Source organism: Anser anser, assembly GCF_964211835.1.
Source record: "Anser anser genome assembly, chromosome: 6".
Classification (NCBI taxonomy): Eukaryota; Metazoa; Chordata; class Aves; order Anseriformes; family Anatidae; genus Anser; species Anser anser.
This window is the reverse complement of record NC_139726.1, coordinates 17,514,062-17,534,750: the sequence shown is the minus strand read 5'-3', so window position 1 is coordinate 17,534,750 and position 20,689 is coordinate 17,514,062. Positions and strand designations below refer to the sequence as shown.

General features: G+C 40.3%; 1 protein-coding gene across 14 annotated transcripts in view; it reads left to right on the top strand.

Moving 5' to 3' along the window:
• The window catches only part of RBMS1 (RNA binding motif single stranded interacting protein 1), a 239,500-nt gene that overhangs the window by 154,818 nt on the left and 63,993 nt on the right, over positions 1–20,689 (top strand). For all 14 annotated transcript variants that reach the window (XM_083840873.1, XM_083840874.1, XM_083840865.1 and 11 more), the window contains one exon: positions 17,259–17,434. In XM_083840873.1, the coding sequence (XP_083696999.1) occupies positions 17,259–17,434 (176 nt within the window). The remainder of the gene's footprint in view (positions 1–17,258; positions 17,435–20,689) is intronic.

Genomic DNA, 20,689 nt, shown 5'->3' with positions numbered 1-20,689 from the left:
CTGTCCCTGAAGCCAGAGCAGCATTGCTGCCTATGGTACGTACACAGGTTTTCACCAAAGTTTTAGCAGCTGGACTTGTACATGCTGCTTTTTGTCATACTTTTAAAGGCTTAATTGCAGAGGTAGGTACCAAATGTATTTTCTGCAGTTACATAGTTTGTGTATGTAAAGCTGAAGCTGGTTTAATTTCTGATTGTTTTACTGCCTAACGCTGTACTGTTACCACTTCCACGAGTCAGCACTGATGGTAAAAGAGGCAGTCTGAACTTCCCTTTTTTTTTTTTCTTTTTTTTTTCAGTGCAGTCAAGACTGCTGCTTTGGGCCAGCTTAAGCTATTCCTTGAACTAGTCTCAGTTTGTGGTCCCACAGGGACTGGGACCCAGCTGGCTGAAATGCAGTTGGCCAGCAATTGCTGCTGGTGCACGTATTTGGGGCCCCTGAGCCAAACCGAGGGAAAGGTGGTCTCTAAAGCTGAGCTGCTGACAGGGCTAACAAAGTCATCCATGCTTGTTATTTGGTTCTGCATCAAAACCAACTTATCAGAGCAGCAGATCTAGCTAGTGGTGATGAAGCTGTTTGACTTCTTTATACCACCTTTTTCCTTTTCTCTAACTGCAAATCTGAGGTCTTCCAGAAAGTTCAGCTTCTACTTCACAACTCTATTAAAGAGTTGAATTTTCATGTTTAAGACACCTCATCAGTAACATCTGAAAGATTTCAGCTTTTTGTGCTGCTCTTAATCGGCCCGATGGCATGGTCAGAGGTTGGTATGGACAAATCATCCTGAAGGTACAACTGGAAATTTCCTAGGGAGCTCCACCACAGCTTAATGACCTCTGGAAATCTTGCCCTCGTTTTTATGGATGAGTCTTCAGTTTTAATCTTGCTTACCTTTACAAGTTCAAGAGCGTCATCCTATTGAAGGAATCCTGATTTCCCTATTTACAAAAAGAAGGAAGCTACTATTTATAAAATTTGGCTCATGTGCTCAATTCTGTTTACGCTGATTTTTGCAAATTCCTTGCTGTGTTTCATCAAGTCCCATATCCGTTTTGTTCACAGTATTGTGAATTGTCTTAATGTATGGAAGGACTCCTCCCTGTGCAACCTTAATCACTTGCATTTAGGGAAACATTTTTTTTATAATAACTTTGCATAAAGTGGATTAGATTCACTAATTGTTTAGATTCCGTAATACTTTTTAACTACATGTCACGCTTCTCTTTTTTTATGGCTTAAAATTCAAAAGAGTTCACCCACAGACTGGTTTAAATCAGTGTTTGGTAACTTTGTGCTTTAAGGGGACTTCTAAACTCAACTTCTGTGGGCCGTGGAGCTATACATGCTTCCCGAAGTAGCTTTCATCAAACAACTATCTTTAATCTGAAAGCTATTGGTTTTGATACAAACTAGGACAAGTTAACTTTTTCTATGGCATAAGGAGACCTCAAGAATTAGATTATGCCCTGTAAAGTCTAGTAGACATTTGTCCTCTGCAAGAATGTAAAGGCACTGGCCATAAATGAGGGGTGCAGCTGGGGATGCTAAGTGGTTCTCTCAGTAAGAGCCACAGGCAGAGGTATTTGTACCTCCAACCTCGCTCTGCGTTCCTTTGACCCCAAAGTGGGCTGGCTCAGAGCCACGTTATTGCAGTCGTTGCAGAGGCAGAGATTTCCTAATGGAAGCGTGCTGTTAGGGAAGGGACACATCTGAGCATTACATTCATTATTTCACATTCATTATTCTGGGTTACCTTCACTGTGGGTCCAGACCCTTAATGTTAGGTTATGGGAGTACGCGAGAAGTACAAGCAGTACATGAGAAGAATGGAAATATCATTGATCCTTGGAGCAATACTGCTAATACAGAAAATGTGAAGTGGTTTTTTTTTTTTGTTTTTTTTTTTTTAAGGAACATGTTAAAAAGTCAGTTCTCAGTTATTGATGACTGGTTTGTCTGACTGCAGATTTGGTGTGCCCTTGGTTCAGACCTTCCAAACTTGGTTTTAAGTAGGACCTGCTAGAATGCCGCAGAGATGGTTCTGCTAGAGGAGGGCATCATCCCTTCTGGGGCCAGCCGCTCTTGAAAACCATACAGCTGCCATCTCATAATATAGTATTACCAGAGTCTGGAGGACCTAGTCTGGGTGTATGGCTTATAGACTCTGTCTGCACAGTGCTCTTGGCTCTGCGATAGCAGTAGAGAAGCACCCTTGTTTGGATTGGATCTACCCAGTTGAGCTGCCAGCTCTGGCAGAATATTGCACGTGTGGGCCTGGAACAGCGGTGCTTAGGTAGCTGGGCACTGTGATCTTGAGCACTACAAGCTGCAGGAGGCCTTAAGTTAGGTACAGCACCTCATCAGTGTATTAGTGCCATCCTGTGCTTTATTTAACAGATCTTCTGGGAACATGCCGTACTGCAGCAAGCATTGTTGCCGTTGTATGGTTTTGTTGGAAACAGCCTGAATGTGTTGAGGCTGATGCTGAGCAAATGCTACCAAGCCCTGCTTCATCCAAGTTGAATGTGATTAGATAGCGTTTGTACCATACTCGGCATTGTGTCCTGGAGTATCCTAGTCCCTGTTTGCTCAAACTGTGATGGAAAATTACTTGGTGACCCCTCCATTAGGAATCCTGGTAATAAAACAAGTGATAGGTGTATTACTGTAACATCCGAAACTATTCTTAAACTAAATACTCTTTTTCCACTCTTGAGCATGGAAATTATGTAGCTGGAGAGAAAAAAAGGTGTGAGAGGGCATAATTGCTAAGTGTCGTGAGGTGCATGAGGCATGCTGATCGTAAAGGTGAGAAGAAAGTGCTTCCCTCTAACTTCTAGGAACCTGAACTGAGCTACAACTGCAAGATACGAATTTAGAGACATTTAGAGAAAAAAATGACTTTTTTTTTTTTTCCCCTCAGGAGAAAATTGTCCAGATGTTAACATTTTTGTTATTTCTTATAGCACATAGTTGCAAGAAAACGTGTGATAAAAGCCTTTGGAAGAAAAAGTAGAAAGTGTGTGATGCTGCCTGTCTTAGGTCACCTGAACACTGATCACTGTAGCTGGATTCAGGATCCAGGTAGATGGCATGCACAGATCTGGCCGAAGGCAGATATCACCACCGTACCCGTATACACACCCGCTTCTTAAAGGCCAAGGGGCACTATGCTGATAATAAGGCATAGAAACATCTTCATAGTTTCTTGTTGCTTGTCAAGTTACATCTTCTGCAACTAGTGTTTGCTGATCAGCTGAGGCAGTCATAAGTTGTCTGTAATATCTCCAACATTGTACTCCAACAGCATTTTCTGTAGGAACAGCAGCCTCAGGATAAGTGTTGGTTGGTATCTGTCCAGACCACTCATCGACCAGATGAGCTGTTCCTTGTTTCTGAATTTCCCAGGAGTTAAACATAGTTGATCATGCTCAATTGATTTTAGATTTGTTTTGTGGTGCCTGTGCATAGGTAAATCACTGCGTGCTATGTAGGGGAGAGCTGTGGGAGTCTTTCTGGCCACAACAGACCAGCCTTCTATTCCTGAGGAGCAAAGGAGTGTTCTGTGCATGAATGAGCATATTTTGTCATATGCCTGTAGAAATGGACCATTTATGCCACTAGAATATGTTGCAGTGAACCCTAGGCCAAACACGTTGGGTGTGGTGGGCTTTCCTAAAGCTTTGTAACAATGCAAGGTCATCTTTGAGAAATATCAAAAGGTGACAGATAGCCACTGCCCCCCCCAAATTTAGAAATAGTTGTCGTTGATGCTGAAGTCAAGTCTTTCCACACACAGCTCTTCCTCAGTTCTTGGTTTAAATTGGTTTTTCTTTGGCTGAGTTGAAGTACAATAAAACAAAGCATTGCTTCATCACCTCCCATGAGACTACAACTAGCAGCTTGTCCATCCTGCCGTTGTTAGTACGTGCATGACTGCGGATGCAGTTGCATTGAGGAGAATCGTGGGTGAGTACCACTCCTACATCTCACCACACTGTGGGCAGCACAGCCAGGCGCCTGCACTGCTGCTTGCATGGGGTCTGCAACACCAGCCTTGCAATGGGAAACAATGCAAGAGGGGCGAACATTTTAAGAGCAATGAAGTCCGACTACAGTTCTTTTCTAATGAGATTTGAACTTCCAAGGTTTATTTTAGGAAGCCATATAGAGTCTCAGGAATCATTTAGAAGACTTCAGGAATTTCATTTGCAGCCATGTACGTGCTACACGTAACCTCATTAAAATCCAAAGAAAACTGGCACACGTATTGCAGCGTGCAAACCAAGTAGAGTTTGCTCTCTACTATTCTGTAGAGAAGCCTTATGTTGAAAGGTTTGCCAACATCATACGCTCGTGCTTTTTGGTCTGTCAGCTTTATACAACATTGAAATTTATAAAGCTTTTGGGCAAATTTGTGCAAATGAAGGTAGAACCCCTGGGTGAAAGCAGGCTGATGTATGTAAATGCAGAAGACTGACAACTCCTTACATAAGAGTCTGATTATTTTAAAAGTTGCTACTGATCTTGCTCTTGTTCTAAAATCAGCTGCGTTGCTAATTTAGCAATACTTGGCTGCTTCCATTCAGCTAGGGTTTTCTTCCTGTAAGGGAGAATCACACTTTGGAGGTGTGTTCACCCTGACAAAGAATTGCACGCTGAGTGTCAGACATTGTATGTAGACCAGTTGCAGTAGCATGGTCTCAACTATGGTCTTCCTGAATGTCAAAATACTTACCATGGCAAAGTTAGCACAAATTCTTAGCATTCCTTACTGTTTCTACTGAAAGTGGCTATCAGCTATCTGCTGATAGCCACCTCAACCTGTGCTGAAGTAATTGTAAAAATGTTATGCTTCCCTTATACATGGCTTCAGAGCAGAGAAGGCAGTGGAGTACCAAATCCTGTGTTGCATTTACTGTGCACTGTTGGTGCTTCTTGAATTAGTTGGAATGTCATTAAAATATGGTTACTTTGGTTTTCAAATCAAAGTCAGGTTGCTTTAGAACTCAAATGTTATACAAAGTCAGTTTTGGGGGGAAAAAACCACAACAAGGAGATTTCAAGTACACACAGTCCTGTGCATGCCTGAAGTTAGATTTCTTTTTAGATTTTTACTCCGGTTATATTTTATAGCTGCCATCACAGCTACAAGACACTCATTAGAAACATTACATTCAAAATTTGAGTTCTGAATTCAGGTTTTTAAAACTGTTGGTTACTTATGAAAGGATACCAGTATATGAACTTTGTCACGATTTGAAAAGGAGATGAGTAGAAGGGTAAAGTACAGAAGGTTACCATACGTGCCCCTGGTCATCCCTGATGGTATTGCAGACGTAGACTAGCTTATAGCTTTATCTGTCTGGGAGCCTGCTGGAAGAAAGATACTATTGATCTCTGTACCCGTTTTGTTAGATGGATGGGCAGCTTTCAAACATTTGGGGAATAGATAACATGCTGTGGCTAGGGGTAATACAAAAGGGTCTGAAGTCAGTGTTAAAGTGGAATACTTGATCTTCTCCGATGTTTGTGTCAGTGGCTGCTTGCATCCTCAGAGTGCACCACAGCAGCCAAAAGCTACATTCAGTTTTTCAGGAAAAGAAAGGAAATCAAAATTTCCCCCTGAAATAAAAGTCCAGTCAAAAGTCTATTTTTTGGGGGGTGGGGTGGAGGTAGTCATGGTAGCAAAAAAGGAAACAATTGTTTTACTGAGTACTTCTAAATCCGTATAAAAGTACACTTCTAAATCCGTATAAAAATACTAGGGAAAACTAGCAGTCAACTTTGAAATGTAGAGAATCTTTCATAGTTCTTTTTTCTCTGCTGTATTCTGTGTTTTTTTTTTTTTTTTAATGTTGACTAAATATACATTAATATCACCAGGACTTTTCTTAATTACATATAATATTAACATAAAATAATTATACCATTTCTGTCTGTGTTTTCCTAGGAGTTATGCCTGAGACTTGCTTTACTACATTACCAGTAATATTGTGTATGTCCTCTTCCAGTCTATTGGTTATAATGAGTTGTATCTGCTGCGTTTTTATCGTATTGCAGAATGTAAGTACCACAAGGGCACTTTCTGAAATTTCAAAAGTGAGTAACATAAAGATGAAAAGAACTTCCAGCACAGCACAGATGAGTTCGATGGCAAATGTTATAAAGGACTGCGCAAATACTTGCAGTGAAGTAGCCAGGGAGTGCAGTGATGCTCAGAGTCGTGTTCTTCTGATGAGGAGTCATTCGTTGCCATGGACAGGGTGTAGACTTACGCAGGCTTAACTGTAACGTAGCACAGGGACATAAGCTGCTGAGCAACAGAATTGGATCTTCTTGGCATTGGTGTTATGCTAACCTTCATGATGCGCTTGCGTGGTGCTTCTATACTAGCACGTTCTTTGTTGATGACCTCTAAAGTAGTTAGGTCTGAAGACACAATGCATTAGGCAATTTAAAAAGGAAAAACATTAGCAAACTGAATATGAAGGATAAAATGTCTCAACTGATCTATACATTAAAGCATAAGCTGTGTATCTCAGGAGAACGTGTTGCTGGGGTTGTCTGGATTCCATCTTGATGACGAAGTGTTACAAAACTGGCTTCTTTTCTAGAGGGCTTTTTCTGACGTGCCACCTTTCCTTCTGCTGGAGCTGCTGGCTGCAGTGAGATGGGCGTTGTCTGCCAGAGAAAGATTAAGATTTAGGAATGTAGAAAAAAGGGCCAGAGCCAGCTGCCTTTACGGTCCCATCTATGTCTTCAAAGAACACAGCAGGAGAAGCAGGAATGGGCTGGGGGCTGTACTGCACAGTGCTACTTATTGAATACTGGCGTAACAGAACGGTGGCCTTGCCAAAAAGAAGGTATGTTTTGTTCTTTAAAACAGCATGGAGGGGAGCACAGTAACAATGATGCCACAGTGCTGGTATGGTATACTGCCCATATGGAACCAGCAGTCGTAAACAAAGGGATTTGAATAAGAATTGACTCCCTCATACATGGTCAGGCACAAGTTCTTCAATTTATTTTTTAACTTCAATAAACAGAAAATGACACAGCGGATCCCATGTCAGCCAAAAGAGCCATCTGTGGTCTAACCCTGTGACAAACAGTATAGCAATAATTCCAATGCCACCAACAGTGTGGAGTTTGCCAAAAAAGCAGATGCTTCTTTTGACATGCATCTTCAATGCCGTTTCTGTCCTGTGATTGCCGTCGATGGAGGGAGGGGGGATAGGCTAGCCAGATGAGCAGAATGCTGAGATTGCAGTTTGGGGGGGAAAAATGAGAATTTGGAAAATAGAAACAAACAATAATAAACAGACACTATAAACAATAAAAAAGTCTGAAATAAAAAACTGCAGTTTATCTGTGTACCTCATGAAGCTTGTGATGCTTTATAAGTAAGAAACAATATTTAAAAGCTTATTACAAACCTTGTATTAATTTAATATAATATGGAAGAGCAGTAAAAAATATTTCAGGAAAGAGCAGATTTTTTTCTGCAGAATTTTTAATTTTCAAAAGAAAACATTTTTTTTCTATAGTCTCCTAAAGAAATAGAGGTTGAGCAGACATACTTTCTACTGTACTGCCAGTAATACCAGTATTCAAGCAGTTCTCTGAATAAGCCTGGGTGAGTATCTCCATGTCCATATTGTACTCCTTTTTTAATGTGATCCTAGGAATCCCATCAGCAACTTCATGAGTTATATGAATGTAGCTGGACTAATCACCAAAATGAGATGGTGGATGGCATCCTTAGTTGTTGAAAATGAGGATGGCTTCAAGAATGTTGCATATTTACTACTACCATTTATGAAACAAAGAACTTAATTACCTATGCCCATAAAAATATACATCTTAACATATCATAAACATAAATACTTGAAAACTCTAAGCTTTGGATTACATTGAATATTGTCCATGGCCCCATTTGTTAGCAGTGGAGGCAAAAGTTCAGAATAGCTAATGACACAAAGGGTGACCAGTATCACAGCTGTGCGGTGATCTGCCGTCTTCTAATGCAGGGGTCTGTCCTCTGAGCAGTAGCAACTGCCTTGTGTGATGCCATCTCACATCCACGGCTTAGTTTTGCAGGATTCACTTAGAGAAATGGTTACCTGCTATACATTGCTGTCTTATTTTCCTGCAAGGGAGCAAGAAAATACCCAGGGTATATCCACATCCTCCAGTTTCCATACATTTAAGTCCCACCTGTTGGTGCCGCTTCTGGTATGCTACTTCTCCCCATTACATACACTCTAAGTACAGTAAAAGGATAATGCATATTTTTTATTTTCAGATTTCAGTGCACTTGTTTCCAGATTTGATGAATAAGAATAATTAATTGCCACCTTCCTTTGGATTTTTGATCATAGTAGATGTCAGATTGTTTTTAGTTTTTCTTTCTTGAAAAAATGACAGGGGCATTGTATTACCATAGTCAGAGGTATTATCTATTTTGAGGGATCACTATGCCTTCTGATGTTCAGTCCTGTATAGAGTAATTTTACTTATTAAGAAGAGATTAAAAACAGCAAGGTTAGGATGCGCCATGAATTTAAGGGTTGGGAGGAAGAGGAAGTGATGGTATCAGTGATGCTGCTCAGTGTGCTTTTTGCTCTGCTTCTTCCCTTCCCGTGACAGTGCAAGCTAAAATCATGAGTGTATTTGCTTGTGGTCTCCACTCCATTCCATATCTCGCTTTCTGCTACAGAGTCCATTAGAAAGGAAACTGCTGATCAAGACTTTTTTTTTTTTTTCTGTTGAAAAATATCACCTGACGGTGTCAGAGGTCTCAATCAAGATCTATACATATTTACTGCTTCTACCTTATCCAGTAAGCTGGTTATCCTGGCAGTGAAGAAAATTAGATTGTTTTGATGATGTGATCTGTTTTTGACAGATCTTTTCTGTGTGCTTTTTTGTCATTCTGTTATCATCCAGATTCTTGTAAACCGATTGTTTAATAATTTGTTCCAGAATATTTCCGGGAATTGAAGTTTGGCTGACTGCTGTGAAATTCCCTGGGTCCTCCTCTTCCCCTTTAAAAAACAACAACAAAAAAAATTGCAAGACATTTGATGGCTGGCAGAGAAACGAAACTATTTATGGGAGTTCTATATGTGCCAGCTGCAGTTTGACTCATTTTTTTATTTTTTTTATGTCCTGGGAATTTGACTGCTTTCATGAAGTAGAACAATTGCCTGAAAACTTGTTCTTTTTATTTGATATTAATCTGTTTTGGGCTGACACCTGAAGAGCTTTTAAATTGTGGTAGTGAGTAGGAGTTTCCTGTTACATGAATGTTTAAGCAGAATCGTATATCCAGTGAGAAGCGACTGCTGTGACCATCTAGTTTAGGGATTTCTAAACCTCTTAACACTGTGAGCGCTGAAATAGTCGTTTGTCAGAGGCAGATGCTACTTTTCTGCACTTTTTCCCTTAAACCTCTTAGATGCTGCCTTCAGTGTGGTGAGAACGCCTCCACATGCTTGCCTTGGTGGCATTTTATGGGTTCCACTGGAAATCCGGCCCTTTCTGCTATGTAGGATTTTCCTGCTACCATGTGACCCGGTGCAGCGCCTCTCTTTTGGCATAACCTGAGCCATAAACTTACTGAGTCTTGTTGACTTAGCCTGGAAGTTCTGTCGTCTGAGCTGCCCTTGAGGTGCTTGTGAGCTGGATGTGACTTGCAGGCTCTGGACCATCCCCGGTCCAGTCGTACCTCCTGCATGGCACGGGAGTCCATAAGTGAAGTGCTGTTTCAACTGAGGAGTTTCTCCTACCACGGAAATACCTTGACTGGCTGTTTTTTGGTGTGAAGTATGTTGTAGGGTTTTATACCATGCTTGCAATGTCTACCAATAGATGTGTAACGCAAGGGAGAAATGATTTTTGTTAGTTGCATTCAGTGCCATGTGCTGGACTTGCTGCAGTTCAGGGCCTTGAGTAAACCCATTGGTGTGTGAGTTAAGCCTTTCTACAAAGGGATGTGTTTCCTTCTAATTGCAGCTTGAATCCTCAGCCTGGAACAAAAACTTCAACATAGGCTCGGGATTCAGTACTCTCTTCTGTCTGGATCCTGAGCAAAAGCCTTGGCTGGTTGCACTGGAGGAAGCAAGTCTGTGTTTTTACTAGAGTCAAGAAGGAAGCTGGCAGTGAATTCTTTTGTGTCTATTGCTCAATGAAGGGCTAACCGCAAAAACAGGCACATGTTTTTCTGTCCAGTAGATCTCAGTACCAAGCTCTCTTTCTTAGGTACTTCAGCATCTTGACTTTCTTTCTCTGTTGTTTTAACCTAGGTTGACTGTTGGCTTGCTGCGGCCTGTTCAGGTTTCAGAAGCTAAAACTCAAAATATTTTGCTTTAGATGTATCTACAACGTTGTCATGGCAAGGGCATGGTACCAATATTGTCCAGGGAATCCAGTATAAAACAGAGGGACAAGGATGCTGTGATTCATGATGAGCAAGCAGAAGGGAGAAGTACTAATAGCTTCTGCAAAAGAACAGGGGCTTAGCTAGTTCAGCACTGCCTTCTTTCTCCTTTGTGGTAGGTTTTGTGCTGTGGTGCGGCTAGTTTCTTGTACCCATCACATTCTGTTTGTCTCTGGATGAGGGGAGTCAGTCAGTGGAACGCTTGAAAATCCCCAGTGGGATGAACTTGATAGATGAGATGAGCTCCTTGGAGCTTTGAAGCTTTTCTGTTATCAATGAGAAGAGCTACCTGAACCAGGAGGAGCTTCTGCATCCCTTGCTTGCTCTGTTGTTGCAACTGCTCCTGCCATCCCCAAATTAGAGCTCCTTTTCTATTAAAAAATAATAAAAAATCATTCTTGGAGAAAAAAAACAATTCGGTAGCATCAGCATGGGTTTTGTCGTATGTTTCAATGTTGCTGTGATTATGCTCCCCTTTTTCAAGTGTCTTCCTAAAATGGAAATGCATAGATCTGGAGCTGTATTTATTTCCTTACTGGTAGGAGATTGCTGTTCTACTGAACCTTAGTATGTGTAATTTAAATACTATTAGTTTCAGCTCCTCTAAAAGTTCAGGAACACAACATTTTGTAACAGGCTGGAATGGTACCTTCTGTTGTTAGTTAGTAATCATTGCTTTCTGCTGAGAACAAATGTAGTCCAGAAAGTTACTGTGAAAGATGTTTTGTCCTCTTAACCATCCTGAGCAAAAGAGCTGTCAGAGGGGAGAGGACTTGGGTTATAAGCAGGACATTCTAGGATTGAAATTGTTAGGAGCCTCTGAACTGTGACTAAGGGTTTATGCTAAACTGTCTCATTTCAGTGCTAATAGAACCATGCTCTATAAACATCTTTTTACAGGGAGGCTAGGAAAAGCATCTATTCACTCTCGCATTTCTGTATTTTAAGGAAAGGCCTCTTAAATTTCTCAGAAAAAAAGCGTATTGGCTGCTTTCCTGGTTTTTACCAAAAGCTTTTCTGGTTCTTAATGGCAAGATAATTTAAATGACTTAGAACGTAATGGACTAGAGAAGAAAGACAATATTAATTTAAAAAGTCAAAGTGAAATTAACTGATTTTACTTTCATAGACATGTTATCCATATATGTATTTTTTGTTTCCTTATGTTTTCTTTCAGTGTGGAAAACACTGTTGTCTGTATTTTAGAAAAATAATTTTCAGAGGACTTGGCTTTAACATAAAGGCAGGCGAGGAACAGGGCATAACCCTCTCTTTATCTGCTAAAGCTCTTCTTAAAACTTATGTGCTAAGGAGTTACATGTGAGGGAGCGGGGTTCCAGTTCTGTGTGACTTTTGAGTACTTGAATCTCAGCCTTTTTGTTGCAGTTCATCTTTAGCGTAGTGCCAGCTGTAGTACTTTTGTCATAATTCTTCCATGCCAAAATAGGGAAGTTTTTGGTGTTTTTTTTTAAGAAACCCAGGGCTGGGTCTCCAGGTGTTCCTGGGTTGTCTATGATGTGTCATAACAGGGAGAGTCTCTGCTTGCTGCCAGCCTCCACCCACGGGGTCCTGCCTCTTCCAACACCTACTTGTTTCTTCTCCGTGTAGCTGGAGCACCAGCAGCCATCTCCACTGCATAAAGGAAGATGGAATAGGCTTGGATCCTGGCTGTGCAAACAGCTCTGTATGATCATGAGACACGATATCAATGGTCTCAGCTTTGTGCAGTAAACCAGCCCTTGCTGGAATCGCCCGGTTGATTCCCACAGCGTCACCGAGACCATGTTCTTCCCCCATTCATAGTGAACGTAAGGTCAGTGGTTTAAAGGAGGAGGGGGGAGGCCCTAGGGCTTTTTCTCCCGAGAAAGTTCTCAATGAGAGTCTGGAGGACAAGGCTCCCGAGAGTCTCTCTACATTTTATATTAGTACAATCTTGAAAATGCTTAGAAAGCAGCTGACTTGCTGCATCTTTGTGACAAGTGCTGACAGAGCGAAGAACAACAGTCAGAGAACCTACCCTAAGGGAGGAGATGGGAGTGCAGCAGCAGATCTTCCTTTTCCTACTGGTTGACTCACGTCCATTGAGAATTGGACTTGGAGAGGCCTCCAGAAATTCAGTTTTGCTTGCCATAACATTTCAGACATGATGATGGAAAACATGAAACAAAATAGTGCAGGACACTCAAAATGGCATCCCCGTACAGCTGTCAGTTTGCAGCATACACTAAACGGTCAGTTTAATGATGCCTGGTCTAAGGGGAGTTGATAAAGCAACTGTCTTCATCACAGAACAGTCATTTCTGTTGAACGTTTGGATTTCTTCCTTCAGTTCAGGACATGATTTTATTCCAGACAACCCGTTTCCTAAGCTGCTGAAGTGTGACACTGTTTTGCTTCACCAGATGTGGCATCTTCTATTTTCCTGAGCCCTAGCTTACATCGTCGGTTTTGAAACTACGGGATGATCCAAGCAGCAGTTCAGGCTAAATTGGATGATTAATGTGTGCTGTAATATATGGCTTGAGTTAGAGTAGATGTGTGAGAACTTACTCTATTGGTAGAAGTCATGGTATTTTTCCCATCAGGAATTTTAGCTGTGCAGAGGAGCTCGTAATTAAATGCTAGCGTGTTGTACAACTTCACAGAGATGCTTTTATAACACTAAGTTAGAGAAGTGAATGGATTGCTACCATAATAATCGTGGTCTGGTTTGGGACAATGGTTATCTGGGTCTGTGTCTTCAGCTTGCTGGAGTTTCCTTGGACTTTTGTAGTTTGAAAGTCACAAGGATCAGTATCGCTCAACTCCTAGGTCAAAGGAATTTCTCAGGGTTGTTCCTTTTTGTTTGGGTTGGGTGGTTTTTTGTGTGAGTTTTTCCTGTTGACAATGAAAAGATTCTTCTCCTTGGCAGACAAAATCCTGCTCTGACTCGTTTCCAGTCCTTAAGCACAACACAGTTTATAAGACAGACAAGAATGGTTCATATAAAGAGTATATTCTCCAGCTGTTTTTCCATACTTACTTGTGATCGTTCCCATTTTGCCTCTATATGCAGGCACAGACACAGGCAGGCGGCTCTCCTTGGTGTGAGGCGCTCCTCAGGGGCTCTTCTGCCATTGAGTGTTTCCCTTTCCTAACCTGTACCTGTGGTTTTCTGCCACTGCGATGGGGCTGTGGTGGGCCAGAGGGGGGTCCTGGAGCTGAGGGTCGGGTGGTGGCAGCTCCGTGCAGCTGGCTCCAGTATTGGGTGGGGAGCTCACGCGACATGTGGTGGGATCCTCAGGCCTTTTTTTGCTCAAATGTTTGTTGAAGATGGTAGGAAGGAAAGTGCTATGGAGAAAGAATGATCAACAATTGCCTTCGGGAATGAACTCCGAGGAAGAAATGGTAAACCAGCATGGCAGTTGATCCTTGTGAGCAGGAATGTTGTCACAAGAAAATGGTCTGCTCCTTAAGCTTGTTCCTCCTCTGTTCGTGTTCAGTGTTTTAATTTACGATGTAGTGATTAAAAAGAACAATTAATGAATGTGGTTTCGCTCCTATTACATTATTGCAAACTGTTGTGAAGTCCATATGATAAAATCTTAAGAACAGCTTTTGATACAAATTTGCAACAGAGACTACGGTTTGTACAACAAACTTTTTACAAAGCCTGAAATCAGTTTGGAAAAGCTTTCAGTTAATGTTCATGAAAGCTGTTTCCAAACAAACAACCCCAAACTTTGGCCAGGTCTCCGCAGCAAAACATCTTGCCAGCAAGCGCTGTATTAGCCAGGGGTGTGGAAAATAGTCATGCATCCTCACTGACATCGATACATTGGCAAAACCCCAGGCGTGGATGCAGCTGTGCCGGCGGAGGAGAACTTTTATCAGCTTAGCTTATGTCGTTTGGGGAGGTGATGCAACCAGGCCAGCAGAAAAACTCCTCTCTTGGCGCACGCTGCGGGCGTGGGAGGCTCTGCCAGCGCGGCTCCAGCAGCCGGGCTCCGCCAGGGCTGAGCCTCGTGCAGCAGCTGCGGCTGGACAAGGAAAGAAAAGCTGCCCTGAACCAAAGAGGGACCTCCATCTTCCAGGTTTACCAGTAGCTGATCAGGAGCCGAGCAGAAAGAGTGGTTCCAATTTTAAAATGAGGTTTTAATGTAAAAAATAATAGTAAAAAATGTTTAAGGTGTGTGGTTTTAAGATGTCACTGGCCCTTTGGTAGCTGTCCATGTGTTGCTGGGTTGCTGGGTTTTTCAGGCCGCAGCGTGCCAAACATCTGTGTTTTGCAAAGCTTTTTCAGGCCGGTAAAGGTATGAATTTCTGTGGAAGCAGTCAAAAACCTTCTGTCTGTAAACTTAGGAAGACAACTGTAATCACATTTGCATTCCCATCATATTTGGATGTAACCACTAGCACTAGAGCATCTTCATGTTTAACTAAAAGTTTAAATTTCTCAGAATGTAGTGTTTATGTTTTACGGGAAGAGAGATTTGGTATTCCTGCTCTCTGTGCTCGTTCACTCCTTCACTTTCCTCGCTTGCTTTTGCTGAGCAAGGCAGGACTTCACAAAACTGCTTCTTCATACCATAGAAAACCAAAGATTTTAAGGGCAAACAATTGTAATATGTTATAGCAAAGCCAAACTAAAGATGCTGCAAAACAGAGTAGAGGCTCCTTTTTCTCTAGTAGTAATTACTAGTTAAGGTTATGACTGATATGTACACGTTCACCTTTATCAAAGCTGTATACAGGTACATACGAGGCAATTGTTCTTTTTGAAACCTTGCACATTGGGTCACTTCATGTCTTGTGAGAACTCTGCTGAAGACTTCTTGAAGGGAAGAGTAGCACTGTGTCAGATCGCATTTGCTCAGTTTGTTATGAAAATGTTTTGAAACTAGTCGCTCTCTCATTCCACATTGCTTGTAACCCTAAAAATAATTGCCTGGCATTACTGGAAGCAGAGCAGTCTGACAGCCCAACTTGTGCTGCTATAGTTAAAATCCGTCAATGTTTCCATTACAAATTTGGAGGGAGGGTTTAATCTTTTTCCCATTTTAAATCATGCCTGGAAGAAACTCTGGATCAGCTTTTCAACTTGGAGTATAAATACATATTTTTTTAATGTTCCTAAAAATCTTTACTTAAAAAAACCACACAACCAACCAAACAACCCCAAAGCCCTATGACAATGAAATACTGATATTCAGTTCTGAGATTTTAAATTATCTTGAAGATATTTCATTCTTTTTGGTAATTTTCAGTACAATTAAATTAGGCAACAACTTTGTTTCTTCATGTCAGTGTTGATTCTCTAGTGAGCTTGTTCCAGTCTGGTATTGCTGCATAATAAACTTCGCAATATACTGAATTGGAAGATTTCAAAACCTTCCCAGGGAAACACGGAAAAGGAACACGTAATTATCATGAAGTATCTGATAGAATGCGTGCCTGTGTACTTTTTTTCCACTCCTGATTTCATTCTAATTTCCCAAGGTTTTCTCCAAAATGGTTTCACTTTTCTTGTGCATGAAGGCTGTAGTTTCATGAACGTTTCGAGCAGACGCAAACTGTAATCCCCTCCTCTCTGCCTACACGTTCCTGTTCCCTGCCTTGTGACAGCCAAAGCTTTTGCGTAGCATAAAACCACATGTGGTGAACCAGATCAGGGAAGATAATTTTTTGGTTCCAGCTGTGGCTACACAAGTGTTTGTACTAGTCCAAAGAAGAGGGTGGCACAGGGGCGGGAACAAGTGAGTCTACCCTCATGTTTCAATTTATATTCCAATCTTTTTTTCTTTCCTTTTTTTTTTCCTTCCTCCTTCAGTGCATTTCCTCTGCAGCTTGTAAGGTGGTTCTTTGCTATGAGCTTCTTGAGCTGTGGGGGGATCAAACTTTTGCAGGAAAGCGAATGTATGCAGTGATTTTTTTTGTCAGTGAAAAACCTTATTGTCCATGAGACTGGCAAACTCTAGCTATTATAATCAACTATTTTTCTCATACCATACCATAGACCTGTTTTTAGTACTTTCTGTACCATGCCATGCTATACTTTTGTTAAAATAAATGGTTAAGACTGTTCTCCTGCAGGTTTTCTCAGGGTCATTTTAAAGTTCCATTATGGTATGATTTTAAGAACAACTGCATCAGATATCCTGAGGACTATATAAAGTGTTTGTGTACTTACCTCCTTTAGAAACTTGGATTATTTGGAATTATATAGCATCTTTTTCTTGAGATTCTTGAAATAATTCACAAATACTGAGATAAGTGGCAGTAATTCTACTGAGGCATACAATTGAAAGTCTAGTCCTTAAGCTGTCTGTGCTCCCTATATTTTTTTTTAACGCATTGTGTGAAGTAGTAAAAGCCAGCAGAGAAACAAAAGAAGTTACTAATTATTTTTATATTTCTGGATAGATTAAGGAAATGTTATCTTCATGTCTGCTGCAATATTCCTTTATGATGCGGAATAGTCATAATGAAATAAACTTAGTTTGCACCTGTTAGAACAATATCTTTTACTTCATCTTTGTATCAGATGCCACAATGAAGAGTGATAAAATTCTACGAGTAGTACTCAGCAGAGGTTATATGTAACTTGAATCTGTGTCATGCACTGAGCGTGCTTCAGGTGGTAGTTGGGCATTTGGATGCACCCTGAGTCCTGTCCCAAACACGATGTGAAAGTGGGAGTATTTAAAATACATGAGTAACTATGTACGGATTTAACACAGTGCTCCAAATGGTCAACAGGCTGCTGTAGACTGAGATAATGTGCATGCTGTGATTGCTGTCTGTAGTTCACTCTAACACGCTTTTTCCTTTGCAGCAGTCCATTGTACCAGCCCACCCAATGGCTCCTCCTAGTCCCAGCACCACCAGCAGTAATAACAACAGTAGTAGCAGCAGCAACTCAGGATGGGATCAATTAAGTAAAACAAACCTTTACATCAGAGCACTGCCTCCAAACACCACTGATCAGGACCTGGTAAAATTATGCCAACCGTAAGTACTATACTTAAATACAGATTAAAAAATCATACCTTAAAAGCTAGTAGTAGGTATGCAAAATGAATGTTTGGGCTATGAGGGAAGAAAAACAAATTTGTAAATAAAATCATAATTCTGTAGTATGATGGCAAGTTTCAGCTTGCATGGAAATCAGTAGGAACAGAATATGTTTGGCACTTTGAAGAAACAAAGAAAATTTAGATATAGTGGTGGACAGACCAATGTACTGCTTACGCAAAAGCAGTGGTCACCTGTACTGCTGCCTGATGCTGTTGATATGACAGGTAAATGAAAATTAACACCTGAATGTGAAACTTGCTATTAAGAACCTGCAATAGAGGTTCTCCTCTGTTTAGTGCTAACATAATCTGCTGATATAAACTCCTCGAGCAATTGTTTTGTATTGCTGTAAATTATAATGTGCATTTGAAATCTTATCCTAGTTTCAGACTAATTTATGTTGGCTGTACATTACTGTACAATTATATTATGATTTAAAGAAGTGGATCTGCACGAGGATACTCAGTGCTTCCGGGAGTTCCAGGTAGACTTGGCTTAGCAGAAGGTTTTCAGGCAATGTTGTTAACATGAGATTTCTGCTTGTGCGAGTTCTTGGGTTTGTTTTCTCATTTTTACAGCAATACGTGCCTTTTAGTTACTTTCAAATATGTGTCAGATGTCTAGAGACTGTGCAATTACATTGTGTATATAGTGTTTAAAATCATCTTTCTTAAATGTTTTACTGACTTTTTAAAGTACTTAGTAATTCTGAAATGCATAGTGCACATTGTGGATCATTTTGAAGTTAGTGTTTGTGCAATACCACCTTTAAGAAAACATCCCGATCTCTTCTGAACAAATGGAGAATCATTAGGTTTTACATATAACACCACTGTCCGAGATTCTCGAATAGTGTTATCTTCTGTTTAGCAGATATGGGACTAGGGGTATGTAAAAACGCGTCGAAGATCCCAATGCAAGTTAGCAAAATAGCCAGGGAAACTGTCAAAAAAAAATGTCTTGTATACCAGCTTACATTTGTTTTTGAATGCTGAAAAAAAAAATCTGATGCATAATTTATAGAGAAAAATTAAATCTTGTTTCTTTTCCAAACAAAACTTGGACCTTCAGGATAATAGTCGTATCAGTCATCTTACTATTACAATAAAAGCAACTTGCTACGTTATCTTGAAATAAAAAAAATATATTTCTATTTGGTCATTTTGCCAACAGTAAATGAAGTCAATATATTTTATGGAAAAGGGAACGTATTATCAGTCTTTGAAAGGGTTCATTGATAAATTGATTGTTTTTACAGCTTCCCATGTGACGATGACCTCTTGATACTTGAATTTTAGATCCTGTTACAAATCCTTATTTTACAGAAGTAGATTTTTCTTCACCATTTTTATCTCTTGAGATGATGAAGAAACCTTGGCCCACACACTGACATCAGGGTGGAGTTGTGAGGTTATTTTGCACTGGAGCCACCCGGTAACTACTATTTGGGCAGTGGTTACTATAGCTCCTGATCCTCTTTCTGAAGACATTGTGGTGTGCAGTCTTAGATGTCATCAATATGCATGAGCATCCTAGAAGAGACATGTTCGGTACTTTTCTGTAATTAGTCCTTTTCCTCTTGGATAGCCAAAGATGCTCATTTATTTTTAATATTTTTTTTCTGTTCAATATGTAATTCTAGTTGGATTGGCATGAACTTTGCAAGTTAGCAGCTGGCAAGAACTGCAGCCATGCAGTTATTAAATGAATTCTGAAGTGAATTTAAGCACCTGGAAGGTCGTTGCTTTTCTTTCTGTGAAGTATTTTTCTCTTTAACGTCTTGCTTGGGTGGAAAGGAAGTCCTGTCTCAAAATTCTCCATTTCTGCTGAGGAACCAAGTGAGATATCCAGAATTTTTAGGCTTGGGACATCTTTCAAAAATCTGGGTAATCTATTAAGAGCCTTAGACTTCACTGCCAACATAGCCCCTTAGCAACTCTGTTGATGTTTCAGTAAGATAGAAATGACCGCACTCTCTCATTGTTCACAGAAGCTCAGTAATTCATTTTTTTAGACTATGGAAAGTTTCATATGCATTTTTTTTCCTTCCTAAAAATCTGCCTAAACTTCTAGGACATAGAGGACAAGATATTGTTGAAAGCAAACGTGGTAACAGCCCGATACCTCACTGAACAACATTTCTGCTTGAGATACTTAAAATGTCTTAAAAACTTCTTGAAGTAAATAGTCTTTTACATGCATATCACTGAAAAGAGATGCAGATATATTCTGTGGTGTTTGAAATAGATTATATTATTGACAAATTAGGTACGTGCTTTTTCAAATTATTATTATGATTGAATTAATACCGCGAAGTTATTCATAGGGAAGAAAAGAAAAGGTTGAGGGTTTAAAAATTAATAAATGTATTTGTGGACTTCATTAATTTATTTTTTTGTTTGTTTTAGCTTAAAAGAACATTTTTGGTTTAGATTTGAACATTTCTTTGCAATATTTTCAGAAAAAGTGTAGAATATTGAACTATCAGATAACAGTAAGAAAGCAAAACTAGTTGTTCACAGTTGATCTGTAAGCTAATGTAACACAAAATAAATGAAGAATGTAATCTTGGACATAGAGGTCAATGAAGAAACTGCTGTTTACTCCAGATCTCTAAAGTGTTTTCTTGAGCTTTTTAAAAATGCCTTAGATGTTACTGGGAGTAATTTTAGCTCCTTTTCCCCATAGGCCTGATCTTGCTGTCCTACGGGAGCGTCCACCTTGGTGCTGAACTAATTACAGAATGGCTAGGAAGGCTGCTGTGTGCGCAGCAGAGGGGGGCTGGCTGGCTAGCAATCAGCCATTGTCAGTGGATGTACAGAAAAGGAACACTGGCTTTGCTTTCTGTCTTTGGTTGTTGTCAAACAAGATGGAAAAACACCTGTGGGCTGAGGAAATAATGATTGAAAAACGTCATTGTCACCACAAATGCCAGAAAGATCCCATCTGCACAGATTTTCCCTCTGATCGTCATGGATTTGTATCATACGCTGTACTGAAAAGTTATTTTCAGTGATGGTTATTGCAGAGAAATCCTATTTCCAATATAATCAACTCAGAATGCGAGGTAGAAAAATCTGCAGAGTTCTTGTGTACATGGGTCTGGCCATACAGTCCTTTGATTTCCTTTAGTCAATACGTTCACTTTAGTTACTGCTCACTACGGCTAGCAGTGCTAATTTTGGCCAT